The 25,251-nt window shown below is 32.0% G+C and overlaps 2 protein-coding genes across 3 annotated transcripts; both read right to left on the minus strand.

The window, feature by feature from the left end:
* Positions 1-1,181: 1,181 nt before the first annotated feature.
* On the minus strand, positions 1,182-12,857 carry LOC106670615 (ras-related protein Rab-5C). 2 transcript variants are annotated; one of them, XM_014401108.2, is made up of 6 exons: positions 12,711-12,857; positions 3,786-3,957; positions 3,574-3,725; positions 3,302-3,518; positions 1,594-1,741; positions 1,182-1,516 (listed from the first exon to the last, which is right to left on the minus strand). In XM_014401108.2, the coding sequence occupies exons 2-5, from the start codon at positions 3,946-3,948 to the stop codon at positions 1,632-1,634; spliced, it is 642 nt and encodes a 213-aa protein (XP_014256594.1). In that variant the 5' UTR covers positions 3,949-3,957; positions 12,711-12,857; the 3' UTR covers positions 1,182-1,516; positions 1,594-1,631. The 2 variants fall into 2 exon arrangements, with proteins under 2 accessions (XP_014256594.1, XP_014256593.1); XM_014401107.2 differs by lacking the exon at positions 12,711-12,857 and adding an exon at positions 4,076-4,203.
* Positions 12,858-16,431: 3,574 nt separating this feature from the next.
* Positions 16,432-25,035, minus strand: LOC106670663 (F-box only protein 42). Its single transcript, XM_014401185.2, has 9 exons — positions 24,712-25,035; positions 20,570-20,698; positions 20,299-20,510; positions 20,082-20,242; positions 19,743-19,873; positions 19,534-19,676; positions 19,348-19,475; positions 19,036-19,278; positions 16,432-17,148 (listed from the first exon to the last, which is right to left on the minus strand). The coding sequence occupies exons 1-9, from the start codon at positions 24,854-24,856 to the stop codon at positions 16,797-16,799; spliced, it is 1,644 nt and encodes a 547-aa protein (XP_014256671.1). The 5' UTR covers positions 24,857-25,035; the 3' UTR covers positions 16,432-16,796.
* Between the last annotated feature and the right edge of the window lie 216 nt (positions 25,036-25,251).

The raw sequence follows: 25,251 nt of genomic DNA on the forward strand, positions 1-25,251 counted from the left end.
GTTTCTAAATTGCAAAAGGCTTTGGTCTAGCCATCATTGCTATCATTTCTGATCAGTTTGCCGCATACTTCAGTAGTGTTTATAGAAGTAGTAATAATGCCAAGTGTGTCAAAACTGTTTAGGGATGGTTAGGGTCAAGACAAAACTGTTCGAAAGGAAACTCAAATTCATCTAACACCAAAATTACATGGATAAAAAAGTATTATAAGCTGGATGGTGGTTTTATGGCAGGAATGAGTTAAAACCAGAAATTTTCATCGGACATAAAACACCACTTTTTAAACTTATTATACGCTTATATTTCATATGAATTTTCCTGTACAACTTTTTTCAATTTTTTTATTAATGTTAAATATATTTCTGAAAATACAGAAACAGTAGATTTGTTGTTCTTAATTAATATAATACAATAGAAATTAAGGGATCAACTCCCCTAATATATATATATAGGTATATATATATTTATATAAATATATTTAAATAATAAGAATTCCAATAATCACAAAATAACATACAACATATAAAATTTTAAAATAAAATAACTTTTTATGCATCATTTTTCCTTATTTGTTCTTGTACATATATAATCTTTTTGTAAATATTTGCAATACCTTGTAGTTAAATCTTTAATTAACTGCAGATTGATTTTGGTCATTTACAAATTAATTGTCAATAAACATAACACAGGGTTTAAATTTTGCAGGCAGATCACGGCCGTTGGATTATCTATAATGGTGAAAGTGCCCAAATTAATTGCCTGAGTGAAATTATTTTTCTTATATTATTAAATACATTTCTTTATAAATTGGCTTAATATTTTTTTTTAAATCATTCATTCAAGATTGTAAAACTTGTAACACACAAATGTAATCCACTCATTTATAAATCAGTACACTCTTACAGTACTCTGTAAAAGAAAAATGATTAAACATTGCAAAAAGATTTTTTAAACATAATTGCAGCAGTATTCAATTTTAAGCTAAATTCATTTAAACAACTACTACACAGTCAACAGAAAAATTGAATTTTTTTTTTTTTAATGTTTAACATTCTGACTTTACCAAGTTATTATTTATTTCTATCATTTACTTTTTCAAATTATATTATTTTGGTTTTATTATGTTTTCTCTTAATTTACATGTAGAGAAACACAAATGAACTGGAGATTGCTTTTTTTTTTCTTTTAAAACGCACAAGTTTTTACCCTACAACACTTTACATGTACAAAAATGGAATGAATTGATTTTTATTAAAAATTTTTGCCAAATAATATGATTAGTAAAATAAAAAAAATATATTTATTTTCTGTTCATTTACTTTCCCCCTTTTTTTTTTGCTTGTGTTTATTATATTATTTTCTTTTTATGTGTTTTAAGAAAAAGTGGAATAGTACTGTTTAAATATAGTGCCCAAATCACCAACACAACCCTCTTTGTTTTTTAGTTTCATCGCAACTGAAGCCCTGATCGAAAAATGAAGGCTTTTTTGTACACTACCATCCAAGAATATTGTCCATCTGAAAAATACGATGACAGCATATTTGTAATTAACGTTAAACATTGGTTTTGGATTTTTTTTTTTTTAATTTATTACCGAAGCTTTGTGATATTGACTATTTTCAGTGTAAGTAATCACTTGCAACACGATGATGAGGTTTTGGCTGTCGTCTCTGTCTCTGCCAATCTACGTCCTTGAGAAGCTGCGTTTCCAGCGTTTTGGTCACTTTTCGGGAGTTTCTTTGCTGAAATTACAAATATTACGCTAATTAATTAATTATAGTATAATCACTGAATTTGTATTACTTTTTACATGAATAAATATATAACACAAAAATAAGTCAAATAAGCTGGGCATAAAATTAAAAAATTGTTTTGCATTTAAATAGATTGATTCAGATGGAAATCAAAATCATTACCACATCGAAGAAAAACATGTTGACACCTCTCTATAACGAGCAAAAAATAAGTTTTTTGTCCATTATTAAGAGATTCCCGGTCAGGAAGGGTTTAATTTTTTTAAATCAATATAATAGTAATAATAATAAGTTCACTGATTTCGTGGTCCGCTTGACCAATTAATATATTACAATTAATTAAGGTTTTAAGTTTTTATCTCAACTTAAAACCTTAATTAACTGTAAATAATAATAAGGTGACAATCCTAATTTCCATCAATCAGAGTCAACCATGTTAGAGCAGAGGGGCTTCTTTGTAAAAGAGAAGCTTTAGCAAAGTAATTTCTAGAAAAAATAAGGGGGAAAAGAGCCGTCAAATGCATGAACAATTTATTCCTCCTAGAACAAAATGAGAAGTGGATAAACTCTAGAGGTGCAAAAAGAACCCTCAAAACCAGCAAACTATAGAGAGAGAGAGAGAGAGAGAGAGAGAGAGAGCTAAATTCAGAGGAGTGATAGGACTACTGGTCACTGGCATCTAAACATCTACATGAAATGGGTTTTTCAATGACGACCCCATTGTAGGTTATCCAATGAGAAGGGGGAGAGCTACTCATGTCATCTTCATGAATGGAATGGTAGCAACAACAATCAATGACCTAATAATTCTGAGAGGGAAGGATTGAGCCAATTGAATTGAATTAAGAAAAAAACAAGGCTGTAGTGCTTGGGAGACACAAACCTCCTACTTCCTAGATTTTCATCTTCATCACCCCCACGAAAGAGAAGCTTTGAAAATGTACCTATGTTATTGAAAAAATATATTACAATAACAAGTTCAGACAAACAAGGAACAGGATGTGAGGGCGAATGTTACTTATGGAAAAAAAAAGTAGCACTTAATAAAAAAGGGCAAAGAAATGAATTTCCTAATAGATGAATCAAACATTAAATTTAAACATAACTGTTATTATTTCTCAGGAAAGAATTGCATATCTAGCCTACCTTCCTAAAATGTTTTACCCCATATAGAGGGGTGAACTATTCTAACTGGGGCTGATGGCAGTGTCCGCGACCAGTATGAAAGGGTTAAAATGTAGAAAAATTAATCTTTTTTGCCAGGGATGCAAAACTTGTCTGTTAAGAGAGGTTGCTATAGAGGGGTTTCACTTAATATCGTTTTTTTCACTTAATATCATTTCTTCTTAAATGTAAAACATTAAAATTAAACCAATTTCTTTATACATTTGGTGTGAGCGAAGTTCAATTAATATTTAGACTATCAAACTACACATTCTTACTATTTGGACTATCATTCTATTTACTCAACTGAACTAAAAACTATGCGAATTTTCAATTTGAAATTTAGCCCTGGAATAATTGAATGTAATATAATTCGACTTATACCTATCGCTAAGAAAATTTCATTGACGTGCATTGCTGTTTTTGCTGATGTTTCCATAAAAAGCAGCCCGTTCTCTTCTGCATAGGCCTGAGCCTCTTCCAACTCGACACTGCGCTTGTTTGCAAGGTCAGACTTATTCCCTGCTAATGCTATAACTATGTTTGGTGAAGCTTGTCTTTGTAGTTCCTTGACCCACGTTTTCGCTCTGCCAAATGTGTCCTAAAATAAAAACATTAAAATCACTTTTCAAAACAGGATATTTAAAAAAAATTACCTGGTTTGTGACATCATAAACTACTATTGCTGCCTGAGCACCTCTGTAGTACATAGGTGCAAGGCTGTGATACCTTTCCTGCCCTGCCGTGTCCCATATTTCAAACTTGACAGTCATATCATCAAGGCAGACTGTCTGCGTTAGAAAAGCGGCTGAAAAAAAAATTATTACACTTCCATTTTTTTATTAATTATTTTTATGCGTTAACATACCCCCGATTGTGCTTTCTTGAAATTCATGGAATTGCCCTTTGACAAACCTAAGGACTAAACTGGATTTACCCACAGCTGATTCTCCTAACAGAACTAATTTGAACTGACAAATTTTTGTTTGAGCAGTTCCATTTGGACGCTGAGGTCCACTCCTGCTCGCCATGTTTGAACGCTGAAACATTAAACAAAACAAAAACTTACATAATTTGTAATAAATGTAAACACATAAGCACTAATTTAAACAATATATATTTTCTTTTATATAATCACATTTATAGAATATTTTTTACCTTGGAAAAAAACATAATTTTTACTTTTAACTGCGATCTGAATTAAGTAATTTGTTACCAAGAAAATCAGTAACAGAAACGCCCACTCTTGAAAAACTGCAAGTCAATTGTGTAAAACTCAGTGCAACAAATTACACGTACGATGTTAATAATTACAGTCAATGAGGTACAATTGCAAACTGAATTAGTTGAAGCCACCCACCTTGTACTCTTCCGAGAAAGGACTGACTTCCGAACAGAATTCCCGACAGATTTGAAATGACGATTGATAATAAGATAAGTTGTACAAAATTTCAAAGGCTTGTGTTTAGTATTTGCAGTATAAACAGTTTACATTCTAGAATACAAATCGATGATAATAAAATTGAATTGATTTTTTTTAAAACCCGATAGATATCAAAACTGATATCATGCGTAATTATTTTTTTTAACTAGGTTAATTTCTAGCCACATGCCACAGACTAATTTTTCAATCATACAACACTAAAAATTTCAACAAATAATTGAATATATCTTGACTAAGTTTAGTGTTTTCCCGCCCCTCTGCCCTATTACCACCCTTATTTGCAGCCATTCTCCTGATAAATTATATAAGATAAGCAATCTGCAATTACAAAGTATTATCTTGGCATTTTAGAAATCTTCGTTAGATAATAGGCACTCGTTTTGAAACAGAATAAGTAGATAATTTATAAGAAAATACTGAAACACGGCATTGTTTCAACGTTTACAAAAAAAGAAAACAAGATGCGTCTTGTTCATTTTTACAAAATGAATTTTAATTGAGAACAATACAGTTATGGGGGAAAACCGAGTTTTTGATAGTTTCAATGAACAACACGGTAAATCGTATATTTTTCTTGTGTATAGTTTATTGTATTAAAATAACAATAATAAATAACAAGTAGGGTGTGTGCAATTTAATCCATTCTTTCTTGAGTCAAGAGTAGTTTACAAAAAAAAAAATCATAATTAAGGACAATATATTCAGTGATTAAAAAAAAATTGATTACACCATCAAGATGTTTGAAGACATACCTCCTTAAAATAGCCTGATCTATGTTTAAATATTTTAAATGATTCCATTAAATTTAATCGTCTGATTGACAAAATTACCTCTTTTAATTGATTAATTTATGTAATGACCGGGATTCGAACCCACATCCTTCGGCTAGTGTACACTAACTTTTTCATTTCAACCAAGACCTTACATAAAAACATTAATTTTAAATACATTGACTGCTTTGAGCTAAACTCTGTGAAATAGAATATAAAAGGAGAGAACAAAAACCGCAGCTTGATCAGCCGGCTTTGTTAAGAAGAATATAATTTCTACCTTGCTATAAATGATTGGTTTAAATTCTATTTGCAATTTAAGATAAAGAAAATCGAAGTGAACATCTAAAATTTCAACCGCGTATTCAGATTAATCAAGATTAAGATATTCATCTTTAAAAATCATTAAAACATATTTCTTTACAAAAAGTTAATATTTTTATTTTTATCAGGATGAAAAAAAATTAGTGCTTCTTATTTATATTAAAAAAATAAAAATGATTAACAGAAGAGAAAAAAATCATTGGTTTAGCAGTTGTATTATTTTAGCATACTTTTTTATTTTATATATTTTTAACATTTACAACAAATACAACTACAAATATTTTATTAGGTAAATATTTTTGATTTATGCTGATTGTGTCGTTTGAGCCACTTGTTGCATTCACATTGAAACCTCATCATTAATCACTGAGAATGTCTCGGAACAACTTTTGCTTCAATTAATTTCGAGGATTTTCTGGTAGGGTTGGAAAAGATAATTATCGTACTGGTATATTATTTTGGATGTTTAGTGATAGATAAAACAATTTTTTGGCAAGTTTTGATGAGGTCATATACAAACTGGGTGTGTAGGTTTTTACGGATAACGAGATTTGAAACATAAAAAGGAGGTATTTAGAATTTGACGGAGAATTTTAAAATGACAACCTGACACCACATTGGAAATTAGAATACTTAGTTGAGCTCCACAACCGTATGGTTTGTGTTCCATAAACGCCCAGAGGTTTATGGTCTTATAAATTAAAAGTTGGTTTTCAATGTCTAATTTTGATCGTGAGTCAAGTATTATTATTAATCATTTATCATGTCAGGGTTCTTGTCTTTTCAGTTTCCAAGTCAGTCATTTATCCATGAAAAGTCTAAGATAACACACAAGGTCAGTGGTAGCCAATGGGGTTTCATTTACACTCACTACAGGACAGATATTTGTATTTTTAGTGTTAAATTATCGACCACTTTTTTACTCGCGGATAATCAAGACCATACCATGATCCATTTTATTCATAGACAGATACTTTTACAAAGGGTAAATTTTTTATCTGTATGCAGAAACAAACAATTTTTAAATAAACATTTGCAACCACCCCTAACGTAATGTGAACAATTTATACAGTAAAACTTCCATGTAACGTACACTCTTGGGGAATGAAATAATGTCCATTATTCAGAGGCGTCCACTTTTGGTATAAGAGTGAAAAAAGTTTATTATTTCAATATGGGCCACAATAGGGTTTACAAGATATTGACACCTTTGGAATACTGAGGATTTTTAGCATTTTGAGAGGGGTTTTTAAATTCACTAAGCATACTTTTGCATAAAAGAAAATTATATAATGCACTGCAATGCAAAATTCTCAGTTTGGTATTTACTCGTTAATTTTGCTGATGAGAAATGGTATTTGTGTTAGGTAAAAAACAACACACACAAAAAAGTACATTGTTTCAATTTTGTCCCTTAATTCTTGAAATATAGTCTACTATATAGTCATCCCTGATTGTTTGGGTATGCCTGTACATGCAAAATAACACATGTACCAACCACTAGTTCGAAGGCTTGGAAAATGTCTGACAGAATGGAACTGAAACCAGCACAAATAAGCAGATTGGATGATCTGGGACGGTTCATCATCTCACAGGAACCTTTCATCCTTGAAATACTTCACATCTTCTAAGAGCTATTTAAAAAAAAAATATTTTTTTTTAAATATGTATTTTGACAAAGGACAAAATAAAGCAACCTACAAATTAACACACTGATCGATTTTCCAAATGGGAAATAAAATGTCTAAGCACATATAAAATCAATGAGGCTGACCAAGTTGCCAGAATTTATCATTTGACAGTACATTTCTTGATATAGCTACTTTGAATGCACTTTTAAATAAATAGAAACATATTTTTCACAATTGGTGGAGGAGAACAAATGGGGGGGATATACTCCGCAGATTTAATGTAATTTTAGGATAGTTTGTACGGACTAAAAGCAAAAGAAAACATTAATTTTCGACAGAGTTCTTTCTTTTCAATAAATTTACTGATTATGATTTATTGATTATTATAGTAATTAAAGAAAAAACACCATCAATTCAGCTTTGTCATATTTAAATATTGTAGATTTATCCGTGCACTCTGCATAATAACACACATTCCAACCAGAGAAAATGGAAAAAAACACATATGGCAGATAAGCTGCAGTTTTATCATCACAGACTACACAAGAATACTATGTTCATGACATACTGCTTCATAATTTGTAAATGCGATTTGAAAATGTATACATGTACAAGCTTTCAAATGTAAAATTATACTATTTCTTATTCTGTAAAAGGAGACAAAAGCATAAGGCATAAGAGAGTATTTCCGTTTTTAATAAAAACTACTCATAAATTTGGTGAAAGAAAGTAGATTGTGTTAAGTTAAAAAAACTTAATTTTGTTCTTTAACTTTTGAGATAGTGAAGTAATTCATGGACGTAATGAAACTAATCATTGCTGATCACTTTGCTCTGCCTGTAAAAACCAAATAAATTATGAACTGACAACTAAAGATGCATAATGGCACAACATTTCTACCAGAAAACATGGAGAACAGAAAAATACTAGGATGATTGGGGACGACTAAACCTGCATGTATTATTTCAGAGAACTCATCGAGAAATATCATTCTTAAAACGACTGTTTTGTACAGCTGTATAAATAGGAGAAGGCATTCTCTAAGGCAAAGGAATTCTCAGCAGATGATTTTTTTTTTTTTTAAATAAACTTTAAGTAATGGAAAGAAAATAGATTGATCATCACTAATTACTTTGATCTGCCTGTACATACAAAATAACACACAAGAAATGACAAAATGTTGAAACGTCTATTAGGCAAAACGAATACAAATCATACTGCATGTCCATTATCTCAAAAAACAAATTGGACATTTCATTCTTAAAAAATAGATTTTCACAATAAAAAAACTAAATTATAACTATCTATTTTGTATTAGGTCAAACCGAAAAGAATAGGAAGATTCGGATGATCGGGGCCAATCGCACTTGGGGTTTTACATGTCCATTATCTCAAAGAACTAATTGGACCCTTTCATTCTTAAAAAATAGATATTCACAACAGGGAAAAAATTCTACTCCCCTAATGTAATGTAAAATTAAGACTATTTTGTACCGCTGTATAAATAGGAGAAGGTAGAAATTCTCAGTATTTTTTTTTTATTTTAATAAATTTGATGAAAGGTATAGAAAGTAGTGTGATTGTCACTGATCATTTGCTCTGCAAGATAATGAAACACGTTTGACAGGCAAAACCAACAAGAATGGAAAGACTTTTATGATCAGGGACGGTCATGCTGCATGACCATTATCTCAAAAAACTAAGTGGACCATTTCATTCCTAAAAAAATAGATATTCTCAATAGGGAAAAAATTCTTGTTTATCAAAGCAGATAAATCTGAGAATTTCTATAAAACAATTTTTGCTAATGGTTTCTGAGAAAAATTTAGGACCCTATATTCTACTCCACAAAAAAGAAACTTTCAAATTGTTTGCTTCATATGTACCACACATATAAAATTGCAACAAATGCATCTAATTTCGCTAATTTAGATCTTGGCTTTTTAATCTAATTTCGCTCGAGTTCAGTTTCTAAAACTTCATTTGCTTCTTCTATAGTGCTGTTCTTATATGTTTCATGATGTGGTGGTCAATAATCAATGAAAATACAATCTTCATCCTACCTTTCATAATATTACATTTTGCATATCCTGTTGGACCTGGCTCTTCTCTGAAAATATAATATTTTGCACTCTTTTAACTTTTTTAACTCTCTTAACATTTTGAGTGCACTCTTCCAGGTGTAGTACCCATTGCATTTTTCTTCTTCATTCCCATGCAGTTCCATCAATTGAAATATACTGATAATTTTTACTGATCTATTTATTTTGTTTTATTCTCTTCTTCAGAACTTGAAAGCAATCTCATTCTTTTTCATACACCACGTTTATTCACAATATTTTCTTTCCAAATAATATATCCACTTCAGTTATGTCATCAGTTCTTGAAAACTCTTCGCTTATGTTATTTATTTCTTATTTCTTCTAAGCATTTGGACACTTGATAGTTTTGAGACTTTTTTTCTGGGTAAACAATAACACTAGCGTAATGGTAATGAAATAACGCCCTAAAAAGCAAAATATAAACTAACTACCGACAATATTTAGTTTTTTACCATTTCATTCCACTAAAACGATACTTGCAATTGCAAATTGTACCCACTTTATTAAATTTCAATTCACAGATATTTTGAATTGCGCATACTATGCAACAGTCATTGCAGAAGTGGACAGCAAACTCATATAATACATAGAATATGAAATAGCATTAGAATTTTGTCTCCAATGCTCTTATTCAGTAAATATTTATCTTGGTGAAATGACCTATCGTGGTAAATAATGCTAGGCTACACGTGTTTATCAGATTTAACAAATAAAAATAAATGATGTACAATTAATTGTATATATTTAATTAAAAAATTAAGAAGTCAAATGGAAAAAGCGATATTTTATATGAAATTTCTAATCAAAACTTTACAACCAGTCATGGTGCATTTAGTATTAAATAAATTTTATGAAAGGTATACAAAGTAGCATGACTGTCATTGATCATTTGCTCTGTGAAATGATTTAATAAATAAAAGTAAATTATGTAGAATTAATTGCATGTAATTAATAGATAAAACTCATTAAGTCAAATGTGAAAAAGTGATACCATTTTATGAAAAATTTCTAATCAAAAGTTTACAACCGGCAACTGTACGTTTAATGTTAAATAAATTTGATGAATGTATAGAAAGTAGCGTGATTGTCATTGATCTTTCCTCTGCAAAAAGATGATTTAACAAATAAAAATAAATGATGCAGAATTAATTGCGCCTATTTAATAGAAAAAATCATGAAGTCAAATGTGAAAAGCAATGGCATTTAATGTGAATTTTCTACTCAAAGTTTACAACCTGTCATGGTATGAAGTTAAATATATATAAGTGGGAAGTTTATGGGCCAACAAACAGCTGAGGTCATCGCCAGCCCTCTTCGTGCTTTCCTTCTTTTTCTTTTCTTTCGCGCATATTTTGTTTTAAACTGCAGCCAGAAGTTAAATAAATTTGATGAAAGATATACAAAGTAGCATGATTGTCACTGATCATTTATTATGTAAAATTAATTGTATATATTTAATAGAAAAAATCATGGTCAAATGTGAAAAGCAAATGAAAATTTAGGAGAATTTTCTAAACAAAAGTTTTCAACCGGTCATGGTACGATTAGTGTTAAATAAATTTATGAACGTATGAAAGTAGCATGATCGCCACTGACCATTTGCTCTGTGAAATGATGATTTAACGAATAAAAATAAATGATGTAGAATTAATTGCAAATATTTAATAGAAAAAATTAGTAAGTCAAATGTGAAAAAGTGATAACATTTAAAATTCTCTAATGTAAAATTAAGACTGTTTTGTATGGCTGTATAAATAAGAGAAGGCTTTCTCTAAGGCAAAGGAATTCTCAGCAGATGATATTTTGAAAATAAACTTTATGTAATGGAAAGAAAGTAGATTGATTGTCACTTATCATTTTGCTCTTCCTGTACATACAAAATAACAGCAAAATGTTCAAACGCGCCTGTCAGGCAAAACCAATACGTTCATACTGCATGTCCATTACCTCAAAAAACTAATTGGACCATTTCATTCTTAAAATATAGAAAAATTTCACAATATAAAAAATAAATTAAAACTATTTATTTTGTTCAGCTTTATAATGCATAAATTTTGTATTAGGTAAAAAAAGTACACATTGGTACAACTTTCTATATTAACCGATTGAAATATTGTAGAATGATCAATGATAAAATACTGGTGGTACTACAAAATAAATAATGATAAAACACTGAAACGTGTTTGACAGGCCAAGGCGCTGAGAATAGGAAGATTCGGATAATCGGGGTCAATCACGCTTGGGGTTTTACATGTCCATTATCTCAAAGAACTAATTGGACCCTTCATTCTTAAAAAATAGATATTCACAACAGGGAAAAAATTCTACTCCCCTAATAATGAAAAATTAAGACTATTTTGTACTGGTGTATAAGTAGGAGAGGCAGGAATTCTCAGCAAATTTTTATATATATTTTTTTTAAATAATTTTAATGAAAGTAGTGTGATTATCACTTATCATTTGCTCTGCAAGAAGCTGCAACACGTTTGACAGGCAAAACCAACAGTTGTAGAAAGACCAGTATGATCAGGGACGATCGCGTTGCCAGTTATCTAACAAAACTCACCCGAACATGTCACCACTTTGAAATTCACCTTTATCTTTTATATTTTCTACGTTTAAAAAAACAAATTAACAAAATATAAAGTAAGCCACTTAAAGTCAATTTAAGACAATTTTTTGTTTGTATTGTAAGTAGAAAAATGCATAAATTATCAGCAGTTACTTTTTACAAATTTGATCTATCCTTTGGAGTAATTATAAACGGAAAATAAAAGAATATTGAAGAATAAAGTGTCTTGACATTGTGCATGGTAGATAATGTTTAAAGTATTTTTTTCCAGTTATGATCATAATCATTTGAGTAGATAGAAACACTCTGATGACTCACTTGAACCCATTAGAGGAATTCACCAATTTCAATGGGAATCGTCCAAAGAATCCAAGGCTGTTGGGAAAATTTCCGCAACGCTTGCTAAAAAGATGGACGTATCGAAGCGATAAGAAAAAATGAGAGAGAAAAATAGGAAAAAATTGAAAAATGCCCGATATTGAATAATAAACGTATTATAACCTTGAAACTACAAGAAAGAAAACAGGTATTTTTTTTTTGTTTTCTCCATTCTTGCAAAGCGGAAAAAAGATCGTAGTACAACCGAATAATTAGAAAAGCGGAAAACTTGAAGGGAAGTTAGAATTATGCGTTGAGAAACATCCCGTTACATAAATAAATTACATTTTTTAATCCCTCCCTTGCGGGAAGAACGCAGTCAAAGGGCAGAAAAAAATCGTAAACGGCAACAGGCAAAACGGACCGTTTCTGTTGTAAAAATCGTCTGAGAAAGTGTTGCCTTAAATGGGAACGTTCATCCGTCTCGCCGATTACCTGATCAAAAGAGTGTCTCTGATGAAAAAATCGTAATTAAATAATAACAATAACAAGAAGACGGGGCGAGGTTGTACCAGATCGGCTGGGAGGATGTTCTATTTAATAAAAAAAAAATAATAATAATCTGTACTCACTTGATTATCCGAATTGGTAGTGTTTGAAATAAAATAAAATTAAAACGGTAACGCTAAAACAGTTGTGGTGAATATCGGTAATTTCCAGGGCTCCTAGAAACTCGACAGAACTCAACAATTTCGCCGATGACAGCGCCTTACAACCTCCGCCCTTGAAACTACGATTTTACCCAAGGACCTGTTACCAACAAAAAGAAAATTTCAACAACAATAGTTTTAAATCAATTTCAATTAAATTACAAACCGTAAGCGTTTTTGTTTAAATGCGATGATTTTAATTGAGCTCGACAGAAACGAATTGATGAAAAGTAACAAAAATTATTATCGTCGTTACGCCAGTTACCACAATACAACAAACGATCCGCTCAAATTCAAACTGCGTTTCGATCAAACAGATCCCTAGCCATAAAAGTTACGTAAAATGTTATAACTAAAGCCCGGATTTGTATACAATTGCATATTCTTTATGCTAACACTAACATAGTGATCAGACATTTAAACGAATGCCCATAAGCTAATAGCTATGTCTTTGAATCTCTGATAATTGATAACTTTTTTTAATTTGGTATCAAAAGATTTTATATAGCCATAATAGTATTGAGTAACAAATTTACTTTTTAACATCACAAACTATACCTTAACATCACACAAAAAGTTGTTAATAATAAACTGGGGTTCCCAGAGTCAGCAAATGTATTAATCAGGGTGTGATAGCTGATGACTGGTGAGTCCTATTTCATCAAGGAAACTAGTAGGCCTGGTTTCAGTGGTTGAATTTCTTCTAAAGACACATTGTACATTTCACAATACTTCCTGCGGGCAAGTATGGCACCACAGTTTGTTAGTAGGTGTGTTGGTGTGGTACTGCGTTTTTGCAGAATCTGCACATGCCATGTTGGGTTATACCATTCTTCATCAGATGCCCACTCAGTCTGCAATGTCTGTCAAGAAACCTGTCAGGATTTTGCGTTTTTTCTTGCTTCCTTTGATGCATTCTCTTGTTTCCTTTCTTCTGAAATTTGTTAGGAGGTTCTTGTATTGTTTGTGTCTAATGAGTGAATAACATTGTTTACTTATTTTCTTTTTATCCTTCTGTATGAAGTGCTCATTGATAGTGTGGGTTCCTATGCCACAGTGAGGCATTATGTGTTTAAGGTCCTCCTTTATTCCATCTCATGATTGGGATGTGGTTTCCTCCCAATCTTATGAAGGTACACAGCGCAAATGTCGTTAATGGTGGTAATCTCTTTTTTTGTCATGGTTGCTAAACCATGACTTTATTTTCACAAGAGGAAAAGTGTCTTATAAGCCATTCCTTTATCTGGAGATGTATAATACAGTTTACCATTTTTTTGTTTTTGTTTTTAGTTTCTAAAAGTTGGAAAAGAAGAATCTGTGTAGACAATATGTTTCAGTGTTGCAAAACTGTGTAGCACATTAGCTGTAAAGACCTTTAATCCATATGAAAGAAACCGTCTATTTTATAATAGATAAATTATAGACAATATTTTTAATGCCTACAATATAATTTTGTGGATTTGCAAACATTGTATAGTAATGAGTCTATCTGTGCAAATTAAAATATGATTTTTAATACGAGGGGAGTGCAAAAAAGGTCAGTGCTGTCTTGTCCAATTGATAACTCAAAATATGCAAAAAGTATTTTAATAATTGGATTGTCATTGGTTTGATTTTAAGCAAAAAAGCAGTAGAATATAAATTGATTTAAATTTAAATGTTCAGAATAGAAATGACAAATCTCTTGAATTAAATCACATTCAAAATGTACTCACACTCTCAACAAAAAAATTTGAAATGAATCAACAACTTTAATTAGAAACAACAGAACAAAAAATATCCTTGAAATTAGGCCAAAATGTTACACAAACAGATTGGTAAAAACATGTCAAAAATTAAAAAAAACCTAAATCTGGAAGGAAGCTTACTCGTCACATACTTTAATAATTAGAAGAATCTTATTTTCCACACCAGGTTAAGAATAGGCCATGGACACTTACCTTTGTGCCAAAGCCCATGTGTATCTGGCATGCATTGAATGGTGCAATTTCTTGGCTCCATACAGAGAGTGCGCAGGGATGCCATCAAATATAAGAATTGTACTTGAGCACTCCAGTGAGTGTTTGGGTCCCCTTTTCTGATTCTTGGAGAAAACGGGGTTGTTCCATATATAGAAATAATAGTTGTGTATACTAGCTTAGAGTGAAGGTATTTATTAGCATGAATGTGTGATATGAGAGGGTCGATGATGGAATATTGAGTGCCATTGACCCTCAATTAAGTTGATGTAAAGGGTGATGGAGGAATATTGAGTATTCCACCACCCTATTGAATGAATGATATGTAAATAGAAATGAAGGTTAAGAATGATTGTGACTATGTTTTGGAAACATGCATGCTGAATTGACCTTGCTGTTAATAGCACCTGGAGCACAACCTCCGTGGCTGGACAGAGAAGACTGAGGTCTGGACGGCCACACCCGGGGGTGGGTGATTCTTGAGTCTGCCAGCAATTTTCTTGAATAGCAAAAGTTGGAATTGCTGGTGGATTAAAAGAAGCAAACAACTCAGCACATGTTTATATGTTGGTATGTACATGTGCATATTTGAGCCTATATAAATCTAAATACCTTATTTATTTGTATCTTTTTTTCTTTAATTTGGTATTACACATATTACTTTACATTTACTTTATTATTGTAGCTATACGTTTTCCTGAATTATTATTATCAAGCAATGCAACCCCTCCAATAGTCCAGATTACCAGAAGTATTGATGTTCATATTTTTATTTTAATTAATTAATTTTGTTTATTGCTTGTTTTAAGATTATTATTACTCATAACGTTATGTATCAATATGTATAATTGCTTATGAATATGTTTACTTTATGGTTATGTTAAATACACAGTTATTATTATTTATTATGTCAAAAATTATGAACAAATCCATTTATGTTTATTGGTCTAATTGACCATATTAATTATTTCTATTAATTATTATTTTTATGTAAGGTTTTAGCCGAGATGAAAAAGTTAGTGTCACGAGCGGGATTCGAACATGACCTTCGGCTCAATAGAGTCATGATAGCTCAAGTGGTTAGAGCAGCGGCGCATTGAGCTGAAGTTCATGGGTTCGAATCCCGCTTGTGACACTAACTATTCATCTCAACCAAGGCCTTACATAAAAAGAATAATATGAACAAAGACGCAACAGAATCACCGAGGATGATTACTTTTGGTCAGAATGCTCAATAAATTTATACTATCAATTGTATCTTATCAATTTGTCTACATAGCTTTATGATTGTCTAAATTTACATTTAGTTTAATTACTTGCTTATTAAGATAAAAATAAAATCCTCTGTTCAACTACTTTTTTTTGTGTAAGATATTATTCAAATTCTACCTTTGTAACTGTTTAACTAAAAAAATACATGTAAAATTTTTTATATTTTCAAGACATATCAATGATAATGATGTTGTCTATACAATTGAATAAGACATAACTTGATTTATTTTTTAACACAGCAGACTTTTAAAAATGAAAATACTTGTATTTTTTCTTTACAACCTTGTTTTTGATGTACTGTCTCCAAGATATCAAACAGTTTAAAAAAGAAAGGAATAATAAATGGAAATTTATAAAATATTTATTTTATTATTTTTTTCTTCAGCTTTGAACTTTTTCAGAAAACTGAATAATTTTATACGATAAAAACAACATTTATTTATAATATGTACATGATAATGTTGCCCTGAATTAATGTTAGACTTCTAAAATGTAATAACGCTGTCCATTCTTAACTTATCGATATGTTACATGCCTTAATATTTACCTAACATTCCTTCAACTTAAATCACAATTTTTCTTTTTCAAATCAAAATTTGTACATGCATTTTTGTATTTTTATTATGGTGTTGCAAAACTTGAATGCACAGCATTTTGTGAACGTAGCGCCAAACAGAAGGAAAACAGAATAATCAAGTTTAAAGAAATTATAATAATTACTGGCTATACAGAATAAAGATAAATATTAAAATGTACATAGATAAACATGATTTTTTTTTTACACAGTAGTGACAGGTGCGGTAATGAAATGTAGAGAATTAGACACGATGTCTGCTTCATCTGAGCTCTGCTGGGACTGGCTCGACTGGACAGCACTTGCGTCCTTTTTGATTCCACCAAACATGATGAGCTCACCATTTCCTTTGACGAGCGTGTAGAAGATCGTGGGCTCAGGGCTTCCCTCCGCGACTCTCCTCAACGGCAGCCAATCGGCCTCGGGTTTCTCCTCGAGGATTTTGGAAATGTTCAGGACGAACATGGCCATCTTGGGGTGTTTCGACCTTTTACTGTCTTTTTTGATTTGCCGTATCTTTTCCTCCATTTTTCGTAAAACATCTAACCTCTTTTCTCTGGAAAAAAAAATTACTAAACATAAAATAAACTCAAATGAAAATAATGATATTTCCTCATGGTTAGGCATCTGCTGAGTGGATGAGCTTTAAAAATAAATAAAATTAATTAAAAATTGTAGGGTTTTTTTAGTCTATCAGACATCTGTCAGCTTCTTGTCATCTTCATCAACAGACTTTTTGATATGACATGCAAATAGCAATAATAGGCAGCCTGAAATGATCGAAAACAACCAAACTACAACTTTAATTAATTTTACTTGTTGATAAGACTATAATTGATGATAATACTCTTATTTTTGGAATAGCAGGTATTATGTGTGGTGATTAATGGCATTAATCGATAATTATTCAGAAATCGTGAGATGCGGTCTGGAGTGATGTAGGTTTCAGAAAAACATTTTCTTTATCGTGCCAATATTTCGATCTTTATTGAGATCATCTTCAGGACTCAAAAGTGTTTGTCTTCTGTGTAATTGTGACTCTCAACACGACACGCAAGAATGGCACATTTACATAGAAGACAAACACTTTGAGCCCTGAAGATGATCTCAATAAAGATCGAAACGTTGGCATGATAAAGAAAATGTTTTTCTGAAACCTACATCACACCAGATCGCATCTCACGATTTCTGAATAATTAAGCAGGTATTATTTTTTTCAAATGGATTCTATACACTCTAAGTATATAAAGAAACTGTATAACTAAGTATAAATATGCTGATCTACCTATACATCCTAATACCATCATCCACCTATGCAGACGATTTAATTTTGTCATCTAACTTGAATCCTATCCAAGCTACCTCCACCATCCAAGAACACCTTGAGCTTATTGAAGACTGATGCCAAAAGTGGAGGACAAGCCTTTATAGTTAGGACTATACCTAGACAGTCTGCAGAATTCCCATACAATTCTTAAGAGACAACTTAACAGAAGACTTGGTCAACTACGAATACTTCTATAAGCAAAATCTGTCTTGACCGTCTACACTAAACTTATATAAGACTTTACTTTGGCCACTTTTGACGTACATAGTGGAACTGTGGCTTTCTGCCGAGCCATCCAATATCCAACGTACCCTATCCTTCCAATCAAAAATCCTCAGACAAATCATCAAAGATATTTCCTATATCACTAATCTCACTGTCCAAAACTGCTTCAACATTACTTAAGAAACCAACTGATCCATTCCCAATTCCAAAAGCCCTTTGGCGGGGACATTCCCATCCCGAGAACCTGCCAAGCTGCCTTAATCAATAATAGCATTGAGACCTCATTGCCCTTAATCGTCCACACTGAGTGCCAGTATTGACTGGTTTCTCACAGCATGTGTCCTCTGGGGGCAGCACTGGCCTTAGTGTTAGTGCTGTGACTGTGTGAAAAAACGTATTGTGATCACATTTGTAAAAGTACTAGTACGTATAGGGCAAAAAAATTATATTATTATGTAAGAAAAAGTGCATGGTTTGATTGTCCCTCTTGTGCCTATTCTTGATGGGTTTGTCTGATCATTGTAAATGCAAAAATACATCTCACATGATGATCTAGAAAATGATTCAACTAAACAGTTTAATACTTTGAATTTATACTTTGCAGCTATTTGCTTTGTTTTTACTTGTTTGTGTAATCTCACCTATATAAAATTAATTTCTCTCATCTCACACGCATATACAGTAAATTTAAATTTAATTTACCACACATAAAACTAGCTTAGAAGGAAAAAAAATTCAGATTTAAATACATCGGAATTAAAATATGTAAAGACAAACAAATTTTGACGTAAGAACTATCATTTTACATACTATTATAGCAAATTTATAAAAATCTCAAAGAAATAGGAAATTTATATCGACAGTTGAAAAATAACCAGAATTCAAACTCACTGATTCCGCAGATTTGGTAGCATATACCCTCGAATGCTGTTCAAATGTATCGCATTAGTTGAAATTCTACCAGAAGAAGGCTCTGAGGCACGGCGCGGATTCCAAGGGTTCGCAGGTCTATCGATCATCCAGACCCTTGATATGAAACTTCCTCTTCTGCCATTTACATTGACGTCTCGGTCTATCCTGGCACAGTTGTTTGAATTCCCTCTTAATACTTCATCACCATTCCTCCCATTATTTCTAGTTTAAAAAAAAAAATGTTTAAAAGTTAAACTGATGGAAAATTGATGGAGGTATTGTTATTATTACAAATTTTGTTCTTCGAAAGGCCTCCTTTGGTGATTCCTGGTATGGGAGTTAATGGCCCATCTTGTGTATGCTAAAGGGGTTGGAGATGACTCTGGATTTCTGCTCAGTACAACGACAAAATCGTCTACCTGCAAAACAAACATTCATAGTAATTTTACCTTTATTTATTTATTTTTTTTAGCATACTTTGCAAGCTGGATGACACCAGAGATGGGAGGCAGCCCATTGGGTATTATTTATAGTTATGGACGACCAAACCCAAACCTTTCCAGTCATCGTCAACAACCAGACATCGTTTGACATCATATTCGGTGGACCAATATAGCCTCCTGTTTATATGATATACATTATAAACATGTATTTTTACTTTTTTTACTTTTAATAAGTATATATACCTAAAATAATTAAATGGTCTTCATCAATAGCAATTTGCGAATGTTTATACCGAGCATGGGGTCTTTTGTCTGACGTGTCTTTTTTGCACCATGACATTGTTTTTAAATTGAGACACCAAACATCATTTGATCTGAAATAAAGTCATTCATATTAGTAAAAACACAACAAAACCATTTAATTGAAAAATGAAGTCCTTTTATAAATTTGTTGCTTCAAATTTAAGGTAGTTTTTTTTTTTATATATTTGTATATTTTTAATTTCAAATTTGTTCCATTAAAACAAAGATATTAAAATTTAACTTTAGAAAGAATTGATTTGTTTTTTATAATTTACTTACACACTGTTGTGTCCATCTAAACCACCAAATACCACCATGTTGTTGCCATGGACAGTGGCGGTATGGCCTGCCATTGAAGGAGGGGTGACTGTTGATGTTATGGCACTCCATCTATTTGCTACTATATCATACACGTGCAGCTCGTTGAAGATAGTCCAGGGCTGAGTGACAAAAAAAAATATTTACAATACAGTCTGATGTTATTAACATGTTTTACCTGGTGCAAGGGATATGGCGAAGGGTAGGTCCAACCCCCGTACAATATCAGTGTATTGTTATAATAAACAAGGGTGGCACATGCCTTCGGACATGGATAGCTGCCCATCGTGAGCAGCCTGCTCCAACTCCTTGTTGATAGGTCAAGCTTCCAGAGATCGTTGAATGTTGTACTTGCACAGGCACATCCACCAAACACGTACATAGCATTTTCTGTAAGCCAATCTATAAGTGCTGAGGAAAATACGATTTTTAAAAAATATTTTTATTACCGTGACTGCAAGCAGAGTGGAAGTAGCGTTTGGTTATAACAGGGTTTACACTTTCCTCTTCATCCACCCATTGAATACAAAAATTGCTTATGGCCCGGTAGAACTCCAATTTTTTATGCTTTATGACACCTGTAATTTCCATAATGTAATCAATTTAAAATGAAATATTAACATATACATTTTTAAAAAAATATAAAGATAAGAGATAGAATGAATGAATGAAAATTTTATTTCAGTTTTATTAAGACCCCCATTATACTTAGTAGTCCATTGACCAAATTATTTCTTTCAATTAATTAATCCTTTTATGTAAGGTTTTGGTTGAAATGAAAAAGTTAGTGCTATGGTGCTGTAATTACGCAGCAGCATATTTAGCCAAAGGTCGTGGGTTCAAATCCCGCTCGTAGTACTAACTTTTTCATTTCAACCAAAACCTTGCATAAAAGGATTAATTTATGAAGAAAGTTGATATAATAAACTATTTTTATTTATGATACATTGTTTCATTATAAGGCCCATGCGAAAGTTGTAATAAAAACTAATCTCACTGCCACAAATTTATGTAATATTGAAAATAATGTATGTGCTTGTGTTTGTAGTGTAACAGCCGTGTCATATCAACTTCTGGGGTAGCAGTGTTTTTGGAAGAAAAAAAAAAATTTGTAAATATGTCAGGTTCAAATGCAGGGCCGCTGGATTCAAACCCAGGACCTTTACCTTACAGTGATAAGCGCTGGGTCAATGCCTTAACTGTTGTGGCCACTGACACCCCTTTTATTGTTGTTGTCTTTCTTTTTATAGATGAAAAAAAACTTTTTTGTAGGCATTTTGTTTAAAGTGTTTTTAAATAAAATTAATGATTAAAAACTGTCATAATATTTAAAAATACCTTCAACAAAAGGCCTACAAAAAAGTACATTTTTAAATTATATTTGGTAAGTAATATTTAAAATAATATTTAATAATTTTTATTGATTAAACAATTTTTTGAAAGTGTAAGGGATGCTGTATTTAGACAAAGATTTAATTCTTGGGTGTATCACTAACTTTGCAAAGAGCCAATATGATTTATTTATTTTTTAATTTTCAAGTGGATTCAGACATTAAGTAGAATCTTTATAGTAATGAACAAAAACTTATAAAACTGCAGTTTGTAAAAAGTCATCTCTGATAAGTATTAGGGATGTCTCAGACACATCATTGAAGATAGCAAAAAGTCAAATCTAAAAGGCCAAAACACCCAATCGCCAAACTATAAAGTTTATGTTTAAAAAAGAAAACATTGTTTTTAACTGTCCTTTAACAATTTAAAAATTATAAATTTATTGTCGATGATCATTTTGCTCTGCCTATTCATTCAAAATATTACACAAAACCACACTGGACTTAGTGAAAAGCCAAATTGTCTAACAGACCAAAAATCAGAAAGATCAAAAATGACCAAATACTATGAAAATGAAAAATAAATGAAATTTTACAACAAATTATTATTTCATCCAAAACCAAACCAGTGAGGACATGGAGACCAAAATGATTGGAAAATACGAAGATTTATCACACCACAGACAGCTAGATTTTACAACAAATTACTATCTTTGATCATCCTGGTCTAAAGGCAACACAAAATAGTTTGATTTAACATTCTTAATGATTATCGTTAAGCGCAACAAATATGCCTGACAGACTAAAATGATCGGAAAAGACAAAACTACAGGGGGCTATCACCCAACAGACCTATAGATGAAATTTACACTAGTTAATGTCCAGTTTGATCAACATTCTTGATCATCCTAGTGTATACGCGGTATAAAATGGTTTGATTTTAAATTCTTGCCTTACCACTGATGATGGTAAAAGTTTGGTTAGGGTTGAAAAGTGAAAAAAATAAAATAAAATAAAGTGTGAAAAATGTCTCACATACAAAACCAGCGAGGGCAGGCAGAGCAATGTGATCGGAAATGACCAAACTACAAGTCCATCCCCTCCGCAGACCACTGGATGAAATTTCACCCAAATTACAATCTTTTTCATCCAAGTTTTGTGACATAAATGTGCTGCCTGATTGTCATCTGGTGGTATCATGGTCTATACATGATACAAAATGGTTTAATTTTACTGAAATGAGTCTTTCTAGATGAAATTTAACGACATATTATCATGTCTTTCATCTGAGGTTTGTGAAATAAATCTTTAGCTCAATTACCAGTGATCATCCTGGTATAAATGCCATACAAAATAGTTTCATTTAGTATTCTTGCCTTACTACTGATGATGGTTATGAGCTGAAGCATGCCTGACAGACCACAACAGCAAGTAGAGGAAGACCAAAATGATCGGACAAGGCCAAACTATAGGTTCATCCCATAGATCTGTAGATGAAATTTGACATCTTTTTCATCTGAGGTCTACAAGAATTTACTTCAACGTAATCAATCCTCATCAACCCATACAAAATAGTTTAACAGGCATTCATCCCTTACCACTGATGATGGCATAAGGCTAAAAAGAGTCTCACAGACTAAACCAGTGAAAAAACACTGACCAAAATGATAACAAATAACAAAATACAGGTACATCACAACCTTAGATGAAATTTCAAAACGAATTGCTAATTATTTTATCAAAGTTCTGTCAGATGAATCCTTATCCTGATTGTCCCCTAACATCTTGATCTATATACCATACAAAATAGTTTAATTTGATGTTCTTGCCTTATCATTAATGATGGCAAAAGGCTGGAATGTGTCTGACAGACCAAGCCAACAAGGATAGGGAAACCAAAATGACCAAATAACAAGATACATAACCCCATAGACCACTAGATGAAAATTTCACACCAAATTTCAATCTCTACCATCTGAGCAGTGAGATAAAGCTGCTTCTCGATTCTCTTTGATCATCCTGGTCTATACATTATATAAAATAGTTTAATTTTACACTCAAGCCTTACAAGTGATGTTGACAAAAGGCTTTCAGTATCAGAAGTATTGACCACTTTTTCACTTACGAACACTCTGGATCAAGGTATGGTCTTGAAGAAGAAAGCAAATTTAGTCTACTATTTTAAGGTCATCATTATGGCAAAATGACCATAAATATGTCCACAGATTGACATATTAAAGTTTTTACAGGCGATCTCAAATTTCATTGAAAGCTCAACATTAAGTCAAGCGGACCACGAAATTAGTGAATTAAGTCAAGGACTGTAACTCAGACCACCTTGAAATATTCTAACAAGCCAAAATGACAAGGATTCATAGACAAAATAACCAAATACAAGTATATTACCTGGCATACCTGTAGATGAAATTTCACAACAAATTACTATATCTTTCATCCAGGTGCTGTGAGTTGAACTTGCAGCGGGAAGGTCCCTGATCATCCTGGTCTAAATGCCTTACAAAACAATTTAATTCAACATTCTTGTCTTACTACCGATGATTATGAAAATCTGAAATACCTCTAACAGGCCAAAATGACAAGTATCTACAGACAAAATGACCAAATACAAGGATATCACCTGACAACTGTAGATGAAACTTTACAACCGGGTGCTGTGAAATAAACTTGCACCATAATTGTCCCGGATCATCCTGGTCTAAATGCCTCTCAAAACAGTTTAAATAAGCATTCTTGTCTACTTACCGATGATTGTGAAAGACTAAAATACTTCTAACAAGAAGGATCTACAGACAAAATGCCGCCAGTGACCAAATACAAGTGTATCACCTGGTAGACCTGTAGATGCATCTAACAGGCCAAAACAGGAAGGCCAACCAAATGATTGAAAATGACTAAACTACACAGACTACAGGATGAAGTCAAAAGCGAAGTCACGCCACAGAAGTCAAAAAGAAATCTCACCAGGAAGTCATTGCATCTATAATACTAATAAATAAGAATAAACATGATAAGTAGTATGGCCACGATACTGATGGAAACTAAGCGTACAGCTACAAAAACTAAATGCCCAGTATTTTTGATAGAAAGTAAAAATAACAACAAATCGAATGTTATTAACACTTGAAGATATATTTTTGTATAAATACAGGAGGAAAAATTTGAAACTGGCATTGAAATAGGTAAAAAAATAAAAGGATTAGTTAATTTTCCAATAGTTAATGGTACATATTGAAAATTACTTTTGACAACAATCTGCCACCTCTTGCAGACGAGCTGGCATTGTTCGAGATCCTGGTACGGGAGGAGGAGGCTGATGATGTACTCGAGGATCTCGTTGGGCAAATGGTTGATGTGTGCATTTTTATCAAGAGCCTCTTCTTCCATTTTTCCACTCTGGGTCTACACCAAGGAAGACGACACCGGCCCGTTTTCTGCAGTCAGGAGAATGCCATCGACCTTTGGAAAATCTCCTGCATCGCCGTTTTCTCCCCTGCGCGACTAACTCAACTACAAACAAGTGACAAGAACGGAAAAAGTCAATGTTGACAGTTGATTACGTGAGGTTACACGTTGTTTTTATTAAACGTTATACTTATGGGGTCATCAATGACGTCATTGATTGGTTCAATAAGCCAGGCGAAATTTTGTTAATCGTTTTTATGTTTTAATAAAAAAAAAAAAAAAATAGAGTGATATTAGACCGTAAAAGGCATAGAAAAAAGTTCTAACTAACTTAGTTAAGAAGATTTAATTTAAATGTACAATAGGCTTTACGCCCC

The sequence above is a fragment of the Cimex lectularius genome, unplaced genomic scaffold (genome assembly GCF_000648675.2).
Source record: "Cimex lectularius strain Harlan isolate CLEC.00 unplaced genomic scaffold, Clec_2.1 scaffold58, whole genome shotgun sequence".
NCBI classification, from domain to species: domain Eukaryota; kingdom Metazoa; phylum Arthropoda; class Insecta; order Hemiptera; family Cimicidae; genus Cimex; species Cimex lectularius.